The sequence below is a fragment of the Hemicordylus capensis genome, chromosome 3 (assembly GCF_027244095.1).
Source record: "Hemicordylus capensis ecotype Gifberg chromosome 3, rHemCap1.1.pri, whole genome shotgun sequence".
NCBI lineage: Eukaryota > Metazoa > Chordata > Lepidosauria > Squamata > Cordylidae > Hemicordylus > Hemicordylus capensis.
The window spans coordinates 191,970,974-191,993,357 of record NC_069659.1 but is presented as its reverse complement, the minus strand read 5'-3'; the positions used below and the strand labels follow the sequence as shown (position 1 = coordinate 191,993,357).

Sequence of the window (22,384 nt, the reverse complement as noted above, 5' to 3'; positions counted from 1 at the left end):
CTATTCTAGGTGGAAGTAGTGGACCTCATAAGTATAAAGGGGGGAACAGAATATCTCTAACTATACATGTGCCACAGAGGCTACATTCAGAACCAGGACATCACTATCTAGAACTTGCCAGGGTGTGTCCCTCCCATGTCTGGCTTCAGAATCCTCTGTGAGGAAAACCACTGATCTACATTCTGGATTGATTTTACCATTGTCATGGAGACTTCAGAGGCTAACAATTCAGGAAACAATGGGGTTTTTCTCTCTCTTCAAAATACAGAATTATACTTCAGCATATCTGACATAAAAAGAAAAAAAACATTGAAAGGGACACTTACAACAACTCGTTATTAGATAGCAAAAAAGTAGACAACACTTATTTTGTAGAGTTTAAGTCTCAAATTTTAAGCTGGTGCATATCAACCATTTTATTTATTTAATTTATATACTGCCCAATTCCGAGGCTCTAGGCAGTTTACAAAAGCAAATACAATAAAAGCAAAATAAAACTGTTTAAAACAGCCACAGATTACTAAAAGCCAGGCTAAAACTTGTCTTAAGGGCTCTTTTAAGGCAGGTAAAGATGAATCGTGAACAGCTACAGGGAGTGCATTCCGACATCCAGAGACTAACCTCTCAATCTTAATGTGCAGTTGGGATCGTGCAGAAGGAGGCTCTTTCCCAGATAACATGGTCCTAAGCCATTTAGGGCTTTAAAGGTAATTACCAGAACTTTGTGTATTGCCTGGAAACATATTGTTTTAAATACAGTTGCTTTAAAACAGACATAATATGCTCTCTCCAAGAAACTCCAAAGACCAATCTAGCCACTGCATTTTGGACCCACTGAAGTTTCTGAACTATTTATTACTCTAAGTAACTTTACAGAGATTTTTATTTTGTAAAAGTAGATTGAACTGTTTTTGTCTGTTTCACTGCTGTGCTGGTCAAAGACCGAAATTAAGACTATCCTATCTGAACCACATACAAAGGCAGCACCATGTAGAGTGCATTGCAGTAGTCAAGCCTTTCTGCAAATCAATAGTATTGCAGGACTCAATAACTAGGCACAGAATTTATCATCACATTTACAAAATACCATTCCCACCAGCAGCACAGATTTTTTGTACTGACATCATAATTAGTTAAGGAATATATGAATACTATAGGCACAGTTGGCAACACTCAGTCCAATTGGGAGACAAATTGTACAGTTTACAAAATTCTATTTGGATTTAAGTTATTCTGTAAATTGCAAAATAATGTGATCCTTTTTAAAGTCTTCAAACCATAAGCTAGTACTGCCCAAAGTATCCCATGTGTGGTGCCTCTTGCGAGCAGCTGCCTGGGGGATAGTGACAGGGAACAAAACAGTGGTGGCAGCCGGATGGAGGAAAAGTGCTGGCTGGCCGGTGAGGGAAAGTGTCTGGTTGCCAGGAAGGGAAGGGAAGCAAAGCTGGCCAGCGAGAAAAAGTGCTGCTGGCGGGCAGGGAGTGAGAGAAAGCACCAGCCACACCAGCCAGCAAGGGGCACCACCGGAGGGAAAGCGGTCTGGGAGAAAAAGACTGCGGCTGAAGGGGGGGAAATGAACTAGGGGCGCAGATGCTCTGCACTGGATCAGCTCAAATAACTTAAGTGCTGCAGGAAGGTATTGGCCACCTCTAGTCCATAAAAGACTTTAAAATGGCAGTGGAGCTTCTCTTTGCAGAGATGGCAACGTGATCACAGTGAGTCCTTCTGGAGCCCAAGGCATAGAGGACCACCCCCAGATATTTGAAACAAACAACTTGTTGGACACTGTGGCCACTGATACTCCATGAGCAGGACTTGAGCCTTCTGGCAAAGGCCAGGACTTTGGGTTTTTTGGTAATTTATATCAAGAAGATCACACTTGCAGTACTGGGCAAGTGCCCTCAATGCCCCTCTAAGGCCTATAGGTGTCCTCAAGATGACTGCAGCATCGTCTGCATAGAGCAGTGTGGAGATACTTCTTTCGGCCAGCTTGGGAGGGTGGAAATTTGGGTTGCTGAGATAGCTCACCATGTCATTGATATAAAAGGGGCCAGGATGCATCCTTATTTGACTCCCTTCTGGGTCAGGACAGACTTTGCGAGGAGGCCTTGAAGGCTGCACCTTACCTTGAGAGTCATGTCAGTGTGGAGGCAGCGAATTAAGTACAGCAGGCAATGCTCTATGGAGGATGATTCCAACTTATCCCAAAGCTTGACTCTGGAGATGGAGTTGAATGTGGCCTTGAGATCTATGAAGCTAACGTAGATTTGTTAGTAGAATACTTTTCTATAAGGTGCTGAAGCACCAAACATTGATCAATTGTGGATCTACCTTCCCTAAAGCCAGCCTGCTCATCTACCCAAAGATTTTCTTGTTCAAGCCAGTCCTTGAGTTTTCCATGCAGGTGTCTGGCATACAGCTTGCTGATGGTGTTGAGCAGGCTGATAGGCCTGTAATTGGCAGGGTCGTCTTTTCTACCCTTTTTGAATATGGGGACAATATCGCTAGCCCACAGTCTTTGGGGATGCGTCCATGGGAGTCAATGTAGGTAAATAGTGATGCTAGCACAGGGACTCACCATTCTAAGTTATTTTTAACACGGTCCAGGGTCTGGATTGAGCAACCAGGGCTTCCACTTCAGCTGTTGAGACAGGTAGCCAGCTGGGCAGCTCTTGTATATCTGGTTAGAGGGGTGGGTGTCCCTCTCCTTCTGTAGTGTCCTCATACAGGCTCTGAAAGTGCGATCCCCAAGCTCCAGGTGGGATATATGTATCTACTAGGGCCATTCTATTGCTAGAGAAGTGGCCATGATACACCAAAATGAGGCAGAGTTCGTGGCTTTGACCACATGGATAAGGTATGACCAGGAGGCCTTCATATTCTCTCTTTCCTTAAGTACCAGCAGTTGTTGAGATGCGAGAGTTGCGGGAAGACTGTCTGAACATTAGTTCCTGTGCTAGACCTGTGGGCAAGATATGTGGCGGTAAGGGCCTTCCTGGCTGCTATACAGTCCCTATCAAATCAGGGCTTAGAGGGGCGCGTGGGCAGCCTTGAGGAGAGGACAGCCTTTCTGATTAGATGTTTTTGCAGCTCACGCACTAGGTCCTCATAAATCTGGAGAGGGGCATGAATAGAATCCAGAGATGTTAGGTCACGCCAAAAGCTCTGAAGGGGTTCCACAATGAGCAGCTCCTTCAATGTTTGGTCAAGCTCTGAGGTCCACATGGCCTGACATTTACCCTGACTAGCCAGTAGGATAGTGGGTCTGAAGGTGGCTGGTGGCTGCTATATGGAGAGTGATTGGGAAATGGTCGCTATCCAGTTGGGGTATGACCTTAATGAAGGGGGAGCAGGCTCACTGAAATGGCAATATAGTTAATAGTGCTTGTTTTTAGCCCAGATAAATAGGTATGTTCTCCTGGATGATCGCCTGCAAATGAGCCATTTAGAATTTGGAGAGTAAGTCTAGGCAGAGGCTAGTGCTAGGCAGAAGCCTGTAAAGTTTGCTCTCAAGCCTTTTGAAAGGTGGGCGAAGGGAAAGAACTCTGTTTGCAAGCTAGTGGAGGGGGGGGGAGAGCTGGTGATGGAAGAACAGGGTTATAATCGTCTGGCCCCATCCTGGCATTGAACCACCCCCGCCCAGAACCACCAGCGCCTCAGGATTGGCCAAGAGAAGATCAAACACATATTGTTTGAATTCAGCCCAGACAGAGCTGATTTCTGATTTCTGTCGTAGAGGAGGGAGGTATGTGTTGATTATTAGGTATGAACACTGGCCAAGGTAGAGTAAAATGGCCATAGCATAATGTTTGAGCGAGATAAGGAGGTTCGCTTTTACCCACAAGGTGGTAGAAATTAATATCGCCATTCCTCCCTTCAGTTCCCCACGGCCAGTCCCTGGAGTTGCCCCCACTGTGTAATAGCCATTAAGCATAATATCGTCTGCAGATCAGGTTTCCTGAATATGAATAATGTCAAATTGGGAAAGGAAGTTAGAAGAAGCTGCATCTCTACAGCACCTCCAGCCAGCCAGGTTCCATGTCAGGATTTTGATCTTATGCTGGTCTGTAGAGTGTCATGGGGATGCTGAAGCGATTAAGTTCTGGACAGGTTTCATGGAGTCACCATTGGGTACGTTGAGACACTGCTGGGCACCAGTGTAGGAGGAACATCTGTTGGTATCCGCTCTGCTGGACTGAGGGTTATTGGAAAGGCAGTCGGAGCCCGTTCTGTCCTCCCAGGAGGCTCTGATGAGTCATTCTGGGAACCCACTGACTCCTTCACTATCTGTCCTGATTCCCTTCCTAGGGGCTCAACAAGGGGGCCATGCAAGCTCGCTGTGTCACTTTGCCTGTCTAGCGTTTTGAAAGTGAGGAAAAGTCTTTTATAGCCAGCTCTTGAAGGAAGGAAATGAAAACCTTCAGCTCTATGGTGTCAGGTTGCAGCGATAACGAAGTCAACTCCGATAACGAAGTCAATATGGATTTCCTGTTTGCCCAAAGTCAGGAGACCCTTCCAGGCAGCTCAATGAGGACTTGATAGGGCTGCAGGCAGGACTCTATGATAACTTTATCTGATGCCAGCATCCAGTCAAAATGGCAGTTTTCGAGCCCACACAGAGGCGGGCTGAAGACTACAGTCTGTGTGTGGGCATTGTCCCTGTGTAAATTGTTCCAAATCAAGCCTGAGTTTGTCCAATTTAGTAGAGATTTCATTCAATTTGGAATTCATTAAGATTAAAGTCTGGGCTGACAGAAGACACGTGTCCCCTAGGAATTGGGTGAGGAGTTCCCGGGGGTCAGACCCAGCAGATTTAGGGGCCCCTTTACTCCATTTGGGGGGATGTCTCCAGTTAGATCGCTTTGCTGGTTCAGAGGGATTTGGGTTTATCTGCAGTTCCCCTGAACAATCTTGTTGAGGGAGGGGGGCTTTCTGATTTATCGGTGGACAGGGCTATAAATCTGTTCTCAGAAAGTGGGATGTTACTCACTGTTTCCCTCTGCTTCATTGGTTAGAGGAAGAGATAAGAGTTTAAGCTGTTTTCCCCTCCTCCTCCTTCCAGATTGAGTTTGGGCACCGTTTTCAGTCACAGGGCTTTCTTTATTGTCTCTGCTTCGTTTTCCCCCTTTTGATGGCATGATGGGTCAAGGGAGAGGTGCCCTTGGAGGGAATGCTGCAAGGAGCCTCGTTGGAGAGCTGCTAACCAATCACCATCTTGCTCCTGGATAGCTGTCATAAACTGAGTCGGTTTTTCTTTTCTTGCCTTCCCACAAACAATATATTCAAATGTTTCTAGGAACTTTTGGGGATTTTATGTATTTCTATTTTTTCTGTTTACTTTTTCTCTTCTAGATCTGCTGGCCAGTGACCGAAATAAAAATTACTACTATTGCTCCCACTCTTAACATGCTCAGGAGTCTCACGGGATCACGGGCTCCCCATTTGTTGGCATATTTGGGACAGTTCACTTAGCAGGCAGTGGAATAATTGCCCCCAGATTCAACAGCTGCCAAGCAAACTGAAAGGGGATTAGCTTCACACCTTTCTCTATATAAGGGAATGTCTAGATAGACCAGTTAGCTTGCGAGTTAATTTCACTTTTAAGGTCTCTCTGTCCAAAGATCGACCCTTTACTTCCCCTCCTCTGCCTCAAACAAGCTAAAGTTAATCAGCAGAAAAAGTCAGAAAAACTCAGGTTGGATCAGGAAGGCCCCACTCTGAATACACGTGCACGCAAACTGCCTTGATACTGCTGCCCAGGACAAAACTCATTCCACACACAGATGAAAAAAATTAGAGAGAACACTGTTCCCTTCCCATCACAAAAGAGCTAAGTGGGCAATAGGAATTCAGAGGTGCAGACATTTAAAATTACTGATTGGCTTACTGGATCCTTCTGACCTAACAAATACCATCCTTACATGTCTATTTACATACAGGCTGTTCTTGACCATTCATGACATTTTGTTTTACTCAAGCACAGCAGACAATGGATCCTTTTGATATCCACCGAACTTCCCCCCTCAGGAAGGAGCAGACAGTATTTTGTCTCAGGGCCCATTTTGGGCTATAACTGGCCCTGCTTTCTTGAGCCAGTGTGCTTCATTTGGCCTCTACACCATGGAGTTACCCACTGTATGAGCAACAGATTTGGCACCAGGTTGTATCTTGTTCATCACATCATTCACGCTCCCAGCCTCCAGATGGGGCTTCCTTGCTGGCCCGATCTATCCACCTCACCTCGCTGCTACAAGAAGCTGGCTGCACGAAAAGACACCTTGCTGCCTAACCCCTGAGCTGCTTTCAGTTATCCACTGTCTCCAGGTTCCATCCCTGTGGAAAGAGGTCCTTCAGTTGCGCCTGAACCACGAGAGTCCAATCGCCACTAAAGGAAGGAGTTGTATGTTAATTACTGTGCCCCTCTGGGCTCTCCCTATCCCTGCTCTTTCTTAAATCCAGAGAGAGCCAGCGTGGTGTAGTGGCTAGAGTGCTGGACTAGGACCAGGGAGACCCGAGTTCAAATCCCCATTCAGCCATGAAACTAGCTGGGTGACTCTGGGCCAGTCACTTCTCTCTCAGCCTAACCTACTTCACAGGGTTGTTGTGAAAGATAAACTCAAGTATGTAGTACACCACTCTCGGCTCCTTGGAGGAAGAGCAGGATATAAATGTAATAAAATAATAATAATAATAATAATAATAATAATAAATAATCCAAAACCTGTTTCTCTAAAGCCACCTTTTCTCTAGCCATTTAATTCAGACATTAAGCTAAATTGCCTCATTGCAAGTAATTGGTTAATCTTTGTCATGTATTTTTAGTAGTAATATTGCTTCAATGAACTCTTATTCCCCTTAATCCCAAATAAAACCTTACTTTATTTTGAACTTCAACCTCCCCAGGACCGGGACTTTGCACAAAAATTATGACATGGGACTGCTCCACTGCAGCTTGCTAATTCTCCACACAAAGCCCAAATGCATTTTGAGGTGTTCGCCAATCACTCTGGAGCAGTTCCATTAACAGTTACAAAGTAGGCATTGTGCACTGTGTCAGTCAGTACCTTGACTGTTGTGACACCTTGATTACGGAACCCAAATCCATTTGATTGTAATTCAGTTCAATGGTTCTTAGGTGCCAGATAACTGTTTACCCAGACATTTCATGTATTTAGAGCAAATGATAAACTGGACTTTGTTACTACTTTAATTACATGTAATGCTGTTTTTATATCTTTTGATATTATCTTTTGATATTACTTTATTATAATATCTTTTGATATTACTCTGTATGCTATAAGCCTACAATATTGATTGTATTAGATTTATTTATATATAAAATGAAGGATGCAATAAAAAGGGAAATCATTGTTTTTACGCTGCTGCTGCACATGGCATATATCTCTGAATGATGTATTTGCAAGTAACTCCAAGGCTGCAGTTCTATACACATGTACATAAGCAACCCTGAAGTCAGTTTGTCGTCTTCAGGTCAGAACTATACATTACACCAGTGAATACAGGTTCCCAATCCTATATTTGCTGAACAAGGTAAATGCAAAGGGAGCATTTTAAGGGGCCACATGGTCAAAAGAGTGGGTGGGAGTTATAGTGCCCAATGAGTGGAAGCTACCACAAAAATTTCAAAGGAATTGGGCAAACTGCTGATTTTTGGTGAATTTTTGAAGTTTGCACGTCTTTCAGTTTTTCCCCATAGGGTATGATGGAGGTTTCAGGAAAAGCATAGCTTCACGCGGGGGGGGGGGGAGGGGTGGCCCAGAGTGGAGTGTTGTTGGTGGTAGTGCCCAGTTGGTACAAGGAAGCTACCACAATTTTTTTTAAGAGGAATTTGGCAAAGGGCTGATATCTAAAGAATTAATGAAGTTACGTGTCTTTCAGATTTTCCTTGTAGGGTATAATGGAGGTTTCTGCAGTCCCATAACTCCACTTGAGGGGCACTGGGGTGGCCCAGAGCAAGTGGCAGTGTAGTGCACATAGGGTGCCAACCAGAGGCGTAACTATAGGGGGGGCAGGGGGGGGCACGTGCCCCGGGCGCCATCTTTTCTGGTCATGTGGGGGGCGCCGCCATGACAAAAAAATTTTTTTTTAATTTTTTTAATTTTTTTTATTAATACAAATGTTTCCTGCTCAGTGCAGCAGCGCTGCAGCAGTCAAGGGAGCGCGTCGGCGCCCCCTCCCCCACGAGCGGTCCCTTCCGCGCTACCCACGCCCCCCCCCATTGCTTTGCTGGCGCCTGGCGGCCAGTCAGTGGCCTGGCTTGGCGGCGGCAGGCGCTTGTGAGGAAAAACCTAAGTATAATGTAGTATGTTGGGGGCGCGGAGGGGCACCATTTCAGTGCTTGCCCCGGGCGCCGTTTTCCCTAGTTACACCTCTGGTGCCAACCACCCACATGGGTTGCCAACCCATTAAGTACAGGGTTTTGTTGTTCTAGAAGTGTTCTGAGAGTATATTCGCTAGTAGCATATGAAAGTGGATTCATGGTTTTTCATTAAAAATCTCATTTGCTACCAGAGAAACTAAACTCAACACCTCAGAAACAACAAAGCGCAGTTCCCCAATGGGTTAGCAATCCAGGGGCATGGTTGGCACCCTCTGTGCACTACACCACCACTCGCTTCGGGCCATCCCAATGCCTCCCAGGTGGTGTTATGGGGCTGCTGAAACCTCCATTATTCCCTATGGGGAAAAATCTTAAAGACGCGTAAACCTCAAAAATTCCTAAGAAATCAGCCCTTTGCCCTATTTGGAATCTGGGTGGACCACCCTTGGGGCACTGCCACTCAACCCACTGTTTTGCCCCTGAAGCCCCACATAAACAAGTTGAAAGAGTGAAGAGAATGATGAACAACAACGACACTTAATTTTTTGGCACAGTTATTTGAGAATTTTGCAGTGGGTGAGAGTCTGTCCCTGTGGCACTAGCACAGCAGCACAACCCATTTGTGCATTCAAGCAATCTTTCAATAAAAACACTCCCCATGGAACAGTGACCACAGGTCTTTTGAGATAGCAAGATAGACCAATGAACTGCCTTGGTACTATAGAACAGCTTCAAATGTTCACTTAACTGAAGTGGAGTGAGCCGTAGCCCAAACAAACCAGCCTACTGTTCAGAATTGTTGAGATTTATCATTACTGCATTTAAGAAAGTGCAAAATCATGGATCATGGTTACAAGAAAGAGAGAAGCAACTAAGATTCCTGGGGATGTCAATAGATTGACGGCGGTATTCCCCACCCCCCTCCTTTTGTCTCCTGTAGTCCCATGTGGTTGACCTGTCCGTGCAATGGCAAAAGTTGTGAACCACTGGCTTAGACATCATGTCCCACCAAATTACATTGTGGCCTAAATTACATTAGACTGCTCAACTTGGGCAACAAAATTTAGACATCACTGTAATTCATAAAAATCAGAAGAAAAACAAAATAGCTCTTCAAAAGACCCCTGAAAAAGTCAAGAGATTCTTTCTAAACCTTTGGAAAGAAAAACCTGTGAAATTTCAGAACTTTCCTAACCAGCTTCTTGAAAAGCTTCTCCACACAATTTATACCATGGCTTTTAGCAAGAGCTTTGGAATTGCATTGAGCTCCCAAAGATATTTGGGTATTTCTGTCTCAAAATGCTGTCTTCCAAATCCCTTTGCAAGGTCAGTTTGCATTTCAATCACACTGAATACAACACATACTTAAGTAAACCATTCATGAGCATTTTTTGCATATCTTTTTGCATATCTTATCTTCTCCTAATCACTCAGTGCCTCAGCTGGAGTGGAGAGAGTCAGAGAAGTCAATTTGAATTGCAATGCTTTTTCTAAGAACAAAGCATTCTGTCCGAAACACAGTCATTTCGATTTGGAAACAAAAATCTCTGTTTTTTAATTCTTGATTTTGTTTTGGTTACAAAACCTCCGAAATTGCCATTTTTGGCCACAAAATGTTTTGTACCCGAATCAAAATGCACAAGCCTACTTGAAAGCACTGTAAGAGCTCACATTCCTGAAAGTCTACAAGCACACAGAGAAGAGAAGGCTGCTGAAAACCTTCCCTGGCCCCCACCACCTTGCAACGTTCAGTTTTGAAGGGGGACTGGCATGGGACGACGCAGCACTTGGCACCCCACCCCTCAGATGCTGCAATACTGTGGACTAACCCTGATCCTTCATCTGTTTTGCCCTTCAATACCCATCCCACTCCCCCAAGAGATACCAAGGCTCAAAATAAACCTGGATGAGCAAAATGCCTTGAGATATAGCGGAGCTGCTAGAAGAGAGCAGCAGATAGAGCAAAGGTGGGTAAACATGGCCCTCCAGCAGTTGTTGAATTACAACTCCCATCATCCTCAGCCACAATAAGTTGTGGCTGGGGATGATGGGAGTTGTAGATCAACAGCCAGAGGACCAAAGTTTACCCACTACTGAGATATAGGAAGGTTTTAGCATCCTGTTTTCCTACCTCTGTTCTGCCTTGGCTCCACATTCTTGTTTAACAAAACACTGGGTTGGTGTTTTATGTGTTACTATTGTGAAAATTGTTTGGTGAAATGCATAGCATTTGCTGTTTCATAAGAATATCAAATGTCACATTTCAATAGGCCTATGGTGTTTACACATAAGAACTTTAGCAAAAATGTTTCCATATGCATAGCATTCAACAGCAAATGGAGTTCATATTCTCATTCTGATACATCTATATGTACATTTATAAAAATTTAAGAATATTTAGGCAATGTTTTTGTTTTTTAATAATATTTTTATTTAATAAGGAAATAAAAAGAAATAACATGATTACATTATCATGTCTTGAACTTCCACCAGTTACATGTGACAATCCGGGATTCCGCTTCCATCCTTTGCCAACTTTCCCCCTCACATCAGATATTACAGAAAGATATGTGTTAATCAACCCTAAATATATATTTTTTAAACCCCAAATCTTGGGTGTGGATGTTGACTGTGCTAAATTGTAATTTATGAAAGGTTCCCAGGTTAATGAAAATATTTCATCTGAGGTATTCCGTAAATAAGCAGTGATCTTAGCCATCAAGGCATATTCCCATAGCTTTAGTAGCCATTCATCCAAGGTCAGGGTTGCCTGTGATCTCCAGTTGGCAGCACAGAGAATCTTGGAAGCAGTAATCATATATAAGGACAACTCCATGTGTTTAGTAGGTATATAAGGTTTAGTCATATTTAACCAAAAAAGCTCAGGTGAATAGGGAAAGTTTATATTTAAAATTTGTTGCATCTTAGAGTGAATTTTTTTCCAAAATTGTTGTGCTTTGCCACAAGTTCACCACATGACAGAATGTCCCCGCATGATTCTTACATTTCCAACAGTCTCCTGAGTAATTACTGTCCATCTTTCTAATCGTCGTAGGAGTAATGTACCAACGAAAATACATTTTGTACCAATTTTCTCTTAAGGTACTATTTACTGTAAATTTAATATTCACATTCCATTGATGTTCCCATTGTTGAATATCAATTGCCCTGTTTAAATTTTGCATCCACTTAATCATGCAGTCTTTTATCTGTTCTGTTTCTGAATCATATTTCAACAGCAACCTGTATATCAATCCCAGTAAATGATCGTCATTTTGGTTATTAGTACCTCAAATTCTGTTAAATCTCTAAGTTTACCACCTTGTCTTTGTATTTCTTTCTGCACTATAGAACTAATTTGTAAATACTGGAACCATGAAGGTTCCTCGGACCATTCCAAAGTGAGGATTTGAATAGATTTAAGTTTTGTTTTTCCAGTAGTTAAGCTTTGCATATTATATGCCTTCTCTCTCCAAGGATCAAACGTACTAGATTTTTCTTCTTTATGGAAAAAATATTTAAAATAAATGCCAAAGGTGATAGATCCAGGCTAATCCTTTTCTTATACATGTCCCAAACAGACTATTTCTGATTGTGTGGGATTTTATGTCCTGGTCATTTCTTTTTATGTTAGTCCATAAAAACTTATGTAACTCATCTGAAAGATCTGATCCCTCCATATCCATAATCGGACCATATGGTTCTCTGAGCCAATCCAAAATCCATGTCAAACAACTGGCATGGAAGTATAATTTCAAGTTAGGGACAGATAATCCTCCCAGTTCTTTTGCATCTTGCATAATCCTAAACTTGATTCTTGGTTTCTTATCAGCCCTAATAAAGGAGTTTATATGCCTCTGCCACATATTCAATGTCTTATCTTCAATCTTAACCAGAATCATTTGAAATAAAAAATTCATTCTTGGTAAAATATTGATTTTAACTGATGCTATCTTCCCCAGCCAAGAAAGATTTAGTTTCTTCCACCTATTTAGGCCTGCTAAGATAAGATTCCACACTGATGGGTAATTGTTCTTGAACAGGTCTTTATTATTCTCTGTTAAGTTAAATATTTAATTGGTTTTGCTGTTTGAAATCCAGTCTTATCTTTCAAATACAATAATTCCATAACTGGCAAATTCCATGTAATGATCTGTCCTTTGTTTTTATTAATCTTATATCCCGAGAACCTACTGTACTGGTTTATATGCTCCATTATTGTATCTAGAGGATCTTTTGGTCGAGTAATTGTAAGAACCACATCATCAGCATACAATTTTATTTTATGATCTTGTTTCACCATCTTAATTCCATAAATTCTTTGCTCCTGCCAAATCTTCTTTGCCAAAGATTCGAAAGCCCAAATGAACAGCAGTGGGGAGAGAGGGCATCCTTGTCTGGTACCCTTGTTAATGGCACATTTTTTGGATATCATCCCATTCACTATTATATTTGCCAATTGCTCCTGATAAATACTTTGAATCCATGAAAGGAAATTTGACCCACAGTTCATTCTTTCCAAAACCTTAAACCGAAAGGACCAATACAAATTATCAAAGGTTTTCTCTGCATCCAGGAAAATCATCGCTGCTTTACTCTTCTTCTTTAAAATATTATCTATTGCATTCAGTACAAATCTCAAGTTGTCTTAATATGTCTCTTCAGTATAAATCCTGTTTGATCTAGATATATTATATCAACCAGAAAGCCCTTCAACCTTCCTGCAAAGAATCGCCGCAAAAATAGCCGCATTCTGATACATCTATATCTACATTTATAAAGTTTAAGAATATTTAGGCAATCTGGTTTTCCTAAAACTAGCATGAAAGAAACATTTTACTGTGACTACAGAGAACCAGGGTTGGGTGTTTTTCTTAACCTGGATAAAAGATTTTCTCCAGATAAATGTTGGCCAAAATAGTGCCCTTAATCTAATTTTCACAATCTGTGAATTGCTTGACAAAATATCTTAGACATTTGGCCAAATTTCTGAGAATACTCTGTATCTATATACACACACACATACATGTATGTATGGAAAGCTGAACATACAACAGATCTTCTGAATGGCAATTCTGAATAGATAGTTGCAATACATTGCTTAACATGATGGGCTGACCACTGGTCCCTCTAAAGCGTATGTGCGCTCACAAGTTTTCTGATGTCTGCTCAGTTAATTTTAGATCCCACTCACGTTGAATTAGAAAGGCCCCACTCTGAATGCATGCGCACACCCTGTGCGATATTGCTGCCCAGAACAAAACTCATTCCACACAGAGATGGGGAAAAAATTAGAGGGATCAAGTCTGGGGCTGACAGAAATATCTCAAAATCCAAAGGGTAGTGAGATAAAGAATTACATTTAGATTATATATAATCTAAACTAGCTTATTGGAGCATGCTATCTAAACTATCTTATTGGAGCATGCTATCTATCTAGCATGTGTAAATTCGGTGGTTTGAATTTCTCTCTAAAGGATCTTTTATTTCGTATGTTAGATATATTTATGGGGCACAGGCGTGTCCCTTTAGTTAAGAGTAGCAACAAAAAGTTCCATTACAAGCCTCAATTCTATTGCTTATAAATATGACAACTGTTGAGCTAATAATTTGAAACCAGGGAGGTCTGATAAAAATGGCCACAACTACAGCACGTTTAAAAATGCTGAAATGTGATACTTTTTTGCCCACATTTTATCCAGGCATCTATTTCCAAATTTCGATGAAGTGACTTCTACAAAGACAATCCTTTGTGGTTTGAAGTCTGCAGCAGCAGTTGCCCTATTAAAGTATACTAGCTGAATCCGCACAGAGCATCTGTGCACTAGGACTTTTTTGCTCTCTTTGCCCCAGCCCGTTTATTGCTCAATGTCAGCCACCCACTCTTGCCCTCCCCTTCCCTCCAACGCCTGCCCAGCTGTCACGGTGCTTCTGTTCTGTTAGCTCCAATTGGTAAAGCACTGTGTGGGTGGGACTTGCCACTTACAACCTTAGTTTATTATATATATAGCTGCCAGCAAGTACTGGTGAAATTCAGAGCATGGCTGGTTTGATAATAAAGCCAGAATGCTGACATGTTTGCCAGTACACAAACATGTGCACATGCACACAACACAAATGCATGCAACAAGAATCACGTGCAACTTTGCAGACTACTGGCCAATATGGAGATATTGCCAAAGCAATAAACTAGCAACCAATTATGGATAGATCAAAACGGTGGTTTTGGAGTTGCTGTCAAAAATGTCTGCTTGGAGGTGCTGTCAAAAATGAAATTGAACCGATCTCATACTTGAGCATATTATTTGTCTCAACTTCCTCATGGTTATCTTATATGAAGGCTGTTAAACTAAAGGTAGATCAGATAGTGAAAGGGTTCCTCAAATTTTGGAATACCTTTGGGGGAAGACAGGTACCTCCAATATTGAACCTATTAAAAGCAAAGATTCAGCCCCAATTACTCCTTGGTTCTGAGATTTAGGGTTCCCAGACTTCCAACAAGCTGATTACATTCAGAATAGAACCATACTATGGACCGCTAGACCCACTCCAACCCAGTATTTATGCCTGGAAACAGGAACCTATGTTTGGTCTAATAAGATCTACCAGCAGGCATTTAATTATTGGTTAAAACTTAAATGTCAGAGTCACACATATTTATTTATTTGTGGAACAAAAAACTAATAGTTGGCAGAGAGAAATCTTGGTTTCTCGGAATTATTTGTCTCACAGCAACTGTGCTCAGACCAAGAAGGAATTTAAATTGCGTACCAAAGACATGTTGCTTTAGATTGACCTATCATTAAAATCTTTCTAAAAATACTATCCTGGCTCAGAAAAATATCTTTTATAAAAACAATAATGTTTGCTTGAGAAAGGAGCTTACTCTTGCAAGGTTCCAATTAATGCCCTCTTCTGTTCTTGAAGGTTAACTAAGACACCTTATCACCTAAGTTTCTGCCATTGTGGCTTGACAGTAGAGGATCTTCCTCACTACCTCTGCCCTTTGACAGAGGATCCCGCCTTGGGATTGTTTTTAATGAAAGACGGTATATAAATTTAACAATAAACAATTAAATATAGGAAAAATCTTGTAGATCTGGGGAAAAATTGTGTCAATTGGTCAATCTGTCAGAATATTTTCTTTTTAACAAAGATCCAGAAATACTAAAAAAGCTGTAATTTTTTTTTTTAAGCAACTAGTAAAGACTCCAATTTTTTTTAAGGTAAAATAAGCAGACTCTACTGATGTTGACCTTGTTGTTTGATCCTGTTTTTACTGCAAAGGAAATTATGCCAAGGTATAAACATTAGAGAGAATTTGGCAGATATATTAATCGTAGAAATGGATTTGGATATTCTAGAATCAGTCTTTCCAATTGGAAAGACTGATTCTAGTCTGATTCTAGTCTTTCCAATTGGAAAGACTGATTCTAGTCTTTCCAAATCTTACTAATTTTTTAAAATTATTTAATATTATGATTCTTACCACTTAATTTCATATTGTGACTTCTTATTTTAAACTAGGTTAATTTCCAATTTCATCTTATATTGGGAACCTTTGTTAAATTTTTGCAAATGTATTTGTCATTTCACATTGTGATGACTTGAGTTTTAAGCAATAAGGATCTTGAACTATCACAACCTGGAAACGGGAGCACGTGTGACCCACAAAGTGCTGCTGATCGTAGCTGAAATTAGTCTGCGTATGACTCGCAAAGTCTTAATCCTGGCTAAAGTTAGCCTGTGTATCAACAAAAATTGTAACACAGAGACCTATAAGAAATTTGGCTTATTAAATAGATTTTATATCTTGAACTGAAATGTCTTATGTTTTACATAGTTTACAGCCTTCTGTAAACCATGTGGTTTCAAAAGAAGTGTAATTTCTTTTATTTATTCAAATCAGATCCTTTAACACGCTAGTTTCTTGAATTTGCAGATTACCCATCAGGTACACTGTAATACTGCAGAATATACTACATGTGTGAGAAATAAAATATACTGCAATTCATTGTCTCTGCGAAATAAACACTAAATGTTACATTGGGAAGGGGGGTCTGGATTACCAACACTAATTACCACTCATTTTCATAAGCCATGGAAGTCTAATGGTAAAAACACCTGCCAGTTTAAGACCAGAGTTAAGGCTATCTTATTTTGGCACAAGCGTCACAAAGCTGGGAAATTGGAACCAAAGGCTGATGCCTTAACAGACATGCCACATGATCAGCAATGATACTGTGCAATGTCACAAATCATGCTTGAACTTGCACCCACACTTTCCCTTACTCTTTGGCACCCAGATCAAGATGCAGGATGGAGTGCATTCTGCTAGTAAAGGTGCTCCACTTTTTCCTGGTCCTGTACTGTGGATAATAAGAGCCTAACTCTTATTGCTAAAAAAAAAAAAAAAAGTCTCTTATTGACTTGAGCCATGCCTGTTCGTTGCTTACATCATTAGCTTACAGGACAGGTTCAAGAGTTAGAAAAGGGTCTCTTCTAGCACTTATTCCAATTTAACGCAAATGAGTTTTTGTGGAGCACTCCAGTAAGGCAGAATGACAGCATCATCTTAAGCTTGTCCCAAGCTCAGGACAAAAGATTTAGCTGCTTCCCTACCACAGGCTAGCTTCTCTTCTGCCTGGGAAAATGGATTATAGAAGACACTAAAGATGGTGGTTGCAATGATATGCATAAGATGGGCAGTGGGTCTGCAAGAAGCTTCTAGCGGCCCTGCAGTTGATGGTGTGTTGTGCAGTCCAGTGGGTGCAGAGATGGAAGGGGAAACAAGTTCTGCTTTTCTCTATGTCCTCCACAAGCCTTTTCCACTTGAGAAATATATTCCTGAGGGCTACACAGGAATGGACACTCAGGAATATATTCCAGTGGAAAAGCTTTTTGGAGGGAGGGAAGAGGAGCAAAAACTGCTCTCCCTCCCTGTGCCCACTCAACTTTGCAACGCAGTATCAGTACAGGGACATTGGTAGCTTCATGAAGACCCATAGCCTTCCTTATACAGACCTACAGGTTTGCATCATGTCAGCCACTGGCATCTTTTATACCCTATAGGTGTTATATCATCTATATATAACACCTATAGGGTGTTATATATAGAAGGTGCTATAGTTACTATGGTCCCTTCCGATTCTATTTTAAAGCCTCAGTTGGAGTGTGCTGTACCCAGAGGGGAATGAAGAAAAGGAAGATGCTATGCTGGTAGGTAAATGGGGGCGGGTACCTTGGACGGGGAGGTTTCAGTGTGCATTCCAATGCGCTGACAGCATCACCTGAGCTAGGCTATTCTTTCACCCCTGCTGAATGATGCAAGAGTCCATTTCTCACTCTGGATCCAGGTCTGCAACATAATGAGGCTTCCTCTAGCAATACAGTAAGGCTCAGCTGCTTCAGGAGGCAGTACAGAACCAGGAAAACACATGGCATCTTTGCTGGTGCCAGACACTCCAACCTCCCCATCTTTATTTGAGCCTCAGACCAAGGAAAAATGTGCATGCTTGGAGGGCAAGTTGTAAGCAAACAGAATTTGTAACATTGCACAACATCATTGCTGAGCACGTGTTAAGACTCTTAGGTTCCAATTTCCCAGCTTTGTGGAATTTGAGTCAAAATGAGAGAGCCTTAACTAAGGTCTTAGACCAGCAGGTTTTTTGACCATTAAATTACACACACATGCTTAATGCTGACTAGGCAAAGTCATTTTGTGTAGATTACACTGCATGGAAAATAAAAATTATCTTTGCTTACAGAAGTGGAGTAAAAAAAAGTTTGAAGTTGAAATCCTAAAAATTCCATTCATTTTATTTACCATACATAGTATTTACCACACATTAACATACACAGTAAATTTAAATCTGAGAGAGATCTGCTTCTCTTGGGCATGGTGCCATTTTTTGAACTATTGATCTGATTACTGGGTGTTAAAAATCTGTTGAACAAAATATGATTATATTCAATTTTTGCCTAAAAACTACAAAAACCATGTATACCTTTCCCTGAGCATGTTCTGGCAGGATTGTTCATGAAAATTTGGTAGCTCTAGGTAATCTGGCAGTATAATCAAAAGGCTCATCCCTTCTTTTGACAGGCATAGCAACTGCCAGGTGTTTCCTACATCTCATTTAAATGTTTAAAATACAATTGTCAGAAGAACAACAAAGTGATATAATCATTTACTAGGAATAGCTTTGCTTTCCCCCATTAGATAATATTTCTTATGAAGAAAGTGCATCATTATTCACTCTCCCCAGTCATATAAGAACTAAACAAAAATAAATTTCAAAAAGATAATTCATTTTTATGCCAGCATGCATGCACATACATATCTATGTCTGCTGGCAACTAAAGGAACCTCTTTAATGACCATTTATAATCCACTAAAAGTTTAAGGTAGTAAGTTAAAAGAACAAAATTAAAATAGCATATAATTTGGAATAATTTAGAATACTGAAAAACTTAGGTGGCATACTAACCTGTGTATATGATGAATTACATATTCAACACAGTGGGACTTACTGCAGAGTAAGTAAAAATAAGACTATGCTGATGAATTAAAACTTGTTCTTCTAGCATTCAACAAATGTTGGATCAGCCGGATAGGATAAGTATGATAATGAAGATTTATTGTTACAGTTTGAAACATGACAGACCTATTACCTTTCAAAGAGAATATATGAAGATTTAAATGATGGAAACATTTTTTTTTTAAAAAGCACTTCCATTTTCCATTTTGGAGTTCAGCCAATTCCTGGAGTCCACATTCCATTCACCCTGACAAGTAGTATTTGAAATCCATGTGAAACGCAAAATTCAAGTTCTAAATATCGGCATCTATGCATTCACATTCACAGTTCTTCAGAAGGGCCACAGCAAAGCCCACCCCTGAATCTTAACAATTTCCCCCTAACAAGCCTACACCTCACCCCGCTCATACCCACTTGTTTACCAACAGTCGAGCCTGTTCATCAGCACAATCGATTCATGTTTACTATGTTGAATTGGGCTTACTCCCAAGAGAGATTACAGTCGTCGTAATGTCATTGGCTTCAGTGGGAGAAGTGACGCTCATGCATAAATCTGCTCCGTTGAAGTCAATGGCTGGTAACTTTTGCGGGGTCGTGCCTTGCAATTGCTACACTTACCTGGGAGTAAGTCCCATTTAACTCAAAGGGATTTACTTCCTAATATACATCTCTAGGCTCGGGCTCCATATCGTTTTGAAGACCTCAAAACCCGCCAGGTCGTCGCTTTAGCTCTTCTCTGGAGCTATCCCAAAGCGCGCCATTATCTCCGCGCTCAACTCCCAGCTACCAACCCAGCATGAATTCACGCGCAGCACTTCTGCGGAAGGTCCGGTTGGTAAAGCTGGGCGGTGGGGGGCATTACTCCCTGGCGCCGCTCTCCAAATCCAGAAACGAGACCTTCTTTCCGTCGACTATCTCGGGGGGTGGGGGGTCATCCTGTTGGCGGAGGGCGCCTGCGCGCCTAGCAGTCTTATCTACTGCCCCGCCATAACTCGCTTCGAGGTGGGAGTCGCTCCTTGCCACGCTTTGCAACTCCTCTTGCGAATATACTTCTGGCTTTCTCAGTTCAGCTTAGCTAAGCTTACGAGGAGGACTGCGCTGCCGCTGGGAGGTTCCCCCCGATGGGGCGGGGGCTTGGCTTGCCAATGCCTGCAGTTGAGCTCACAGCTGGCGAGGGGGCGCGGCAAAGCGCATTTCAAGTGCCCCAAAGGTCTGTCTCCTCTAACGTATCTCAAGTCAGTCTTTAAACTGAAACCTGTTAGTGGGATGAGGGAGGGACCTCGCTCCGTATACAAGAGCAGAAGGGGAGGGGGAGAAGGTCATTCTGCACTTCCTTTTATCTTTCATTGTCGGGTAGTCGCTGTTTGGGGGTGGAACAAAAGCGTCTCCCAAAGCATCTCCCCTAGCCTGACTGGTGGCGCAGGCTCAGCAACCAGTTTAAGAAGGGGGTGATTCCTCCATGTTCAGGGATGTAAAGATAAAGTGTGCTGTCGAGTTGGTGTCGACTCCTGGCGACCACAGAGCCCTGTGGTTGTCTTTGTAGTGTGTGAATAATGTAGGAGTGCTTTAAACCAATCGTGTAGGTTGGGGAGACATCAACTTAATGGGAAAGACCTATACAGCCTGCCCCACTCATGTCTGTACGTGCTCCCTACAGATAGGGCCGGTCCAAGGCTCAGGTCACGGCAGTAGCAACTCGTGAACGCTCCACTGGGGATGGGGGAGGGCGGGAGGCATCTTTAAGGGAAAAGAAAGTCACTGCTTACCTCCACAGCGTGGCTCCCAGCAGCCCCTGCAGCAGGGAATCGCCGCCACCACTCACCTGGCATAAATGGAGCCGAGGCCCCGCCAGCCGCCAGGTGAGTGGCGGCGGCAATTCCTCGCCGAGGGGCTGCGGGGAGGCATGCTCCTTCCAGTTCCTCTGCATGTGCGAAGGAAGGCCCGAAGCGGGCTGCGGAGGAAGGCCTGTGCACTCACTGGGGAAGACGGGAGCTGGAAGGAGCTCGCTGCCCTCATCTCGACACACAGCCACTTTTAAAAGGTAAAAGCGAGAACTCTCAACCCCCCCCTCCCTTGGTGCCAAGCCCCATCCCACCACTGTCAGTGGGATTTTTAAGAGGGCAAAAGGGAGAACTTTCCCCTTGCTCCCCTCAAAGCCACAGTGGCCACTGCTGCACCCCATCCCAATGCACAGTGATGGTTTTTTTTAAAAAAGAAAGTGAAAGGGGGACTTTCCCTCCGCCCCTCGCAGCAGCCACTGCCCCCAGGAAGGAGTGGCAAAATTTGAGGAGTGTAAAATTTGCGACTCTTTGAATGTTTTCGCCGTAGGCAAATGCCTATTCTCCCTCTCCATTAATCCGCCACTGCAGCCTCCACTGCAGGTGGCAGGCAGGAAGGTGGGCAGGCTTTATGGTAGAAGCAAGGAGGGAAGGTGGGCAATAGGAGACTCCTGCTCGCTCACCTGCCTGCCCTCCTCACCCCCACCTTTGCTGCTTTGCAGCAGTGGCAAGGAGGGCAAGCAGGCAGCTCTTCCCCATCACCCACCAATGTGCTGCAGCCACAGGGAGGGGGCAGAGGGTGGTGACCCTGGATCCAACCTAATGCAGCAGCACACTGCTGCCGCCCCTGCTGGCGTTGTGTTCTAAGCAGGCGCTTAACTAGCGTAATGTGCCGGCTGACCCTGCCCACAGATAGGAATCATGCTGCAATTTGGGCAAGGGCGGCAGAAAGTCTGCTGCTGCATTAGGTTGGATCTGCCTGAGATCTGCCTTGTCTCCTGTCCTTGTCTCCTCATCCCCTGCAGGGTTTGCCAGAGGAGGCTGTTTGCCAGCAGCTTATTCTTGTCACTACAGGCCCCCTTTGAAAGCTTGCTGCAATCCCTGCATCAGCAGTAGGTATTCAAAGGGCATGAATATAAGAAGCTGCCTGCTCCTCATGCTGGGTGCATTCCCTCCACTCAAAGCATGCTGAGAGCATCAGATGATCCTGATTGATTGATTGATTGATTAAATGCCATCAAGTCAGTGTCGACTCTTAGCGACCACATAGATAGATTCTCTCCAGGATGATCTGTCTTCTCTTCAACGTGGCCTTTAAGTTCTCTCAGTGGTGCATCCATTGCTGTCGTAATCAAGTCCATCCACCTTGCTGCTGGTCGTTGTCTTCTCTTTCCTTTAACTTTCCCCAGCATTATGGATTTCTCAAGGGAGCTTGGTTTTCACATAACGTGTCCTAAGTATGATAGTTTTTGCCTGGTCATTTATGCCTCGAGTTAAAATTCTGGATTGATTTGTTCTATGATCCATATGTTTGTTTTCCTGGCTGTCCATGGTACCCTCAAAAATCTTCTCCAGCACCAAAATTCAAAAGCATCGATAGGAACATAGGAAGCTGCCATATACTGAGTCAGACCATTGATCTATCTAGCTCAGTATTGTCTTCACAGACAAGCAGCGGCTTCTCCAAAGTTGCAGGCAGGAATCTTTCTCAGCCTTATCTTGGA

At 42.7% G+C, this 22,384-nt stretch overlaps 1 protein-coding gene across 3 annotated transcripts in view; it reads right to left on the bottom strand.

Annotated features, from left to right (window-relative positions):
- The window catches only part of ZNF488 (zinc finger protein 488), a 31,157-nt gene extending 11,061 nt beyond the window's left edge, over nt 1-20,096 (bottom strand). Inside the window, exon 1 of one of the 3 annotated variants that reach the window (XM_053312905.1) lies at nt 19,501-20,096. Coding sequence is in view for 1 of the 3 variants with exons in the window: in XM_053312904.1 (XP_053168879.1) it covers nt 198-206 (9 nt within the window). In the remaining 2 variants the exon portion in view is untranslated. Of the gene's footprint in view, nt 1-197; nt 222-19,500 lie in introns of those variants that run through there. The other 2 variants (XM_053312907.1, XM_053312904.1) reach the window with 2 other exon arrangements.
- Between the last annotated feature and the right edge of the window lie 2,288 nt (nt 20,097-22,384).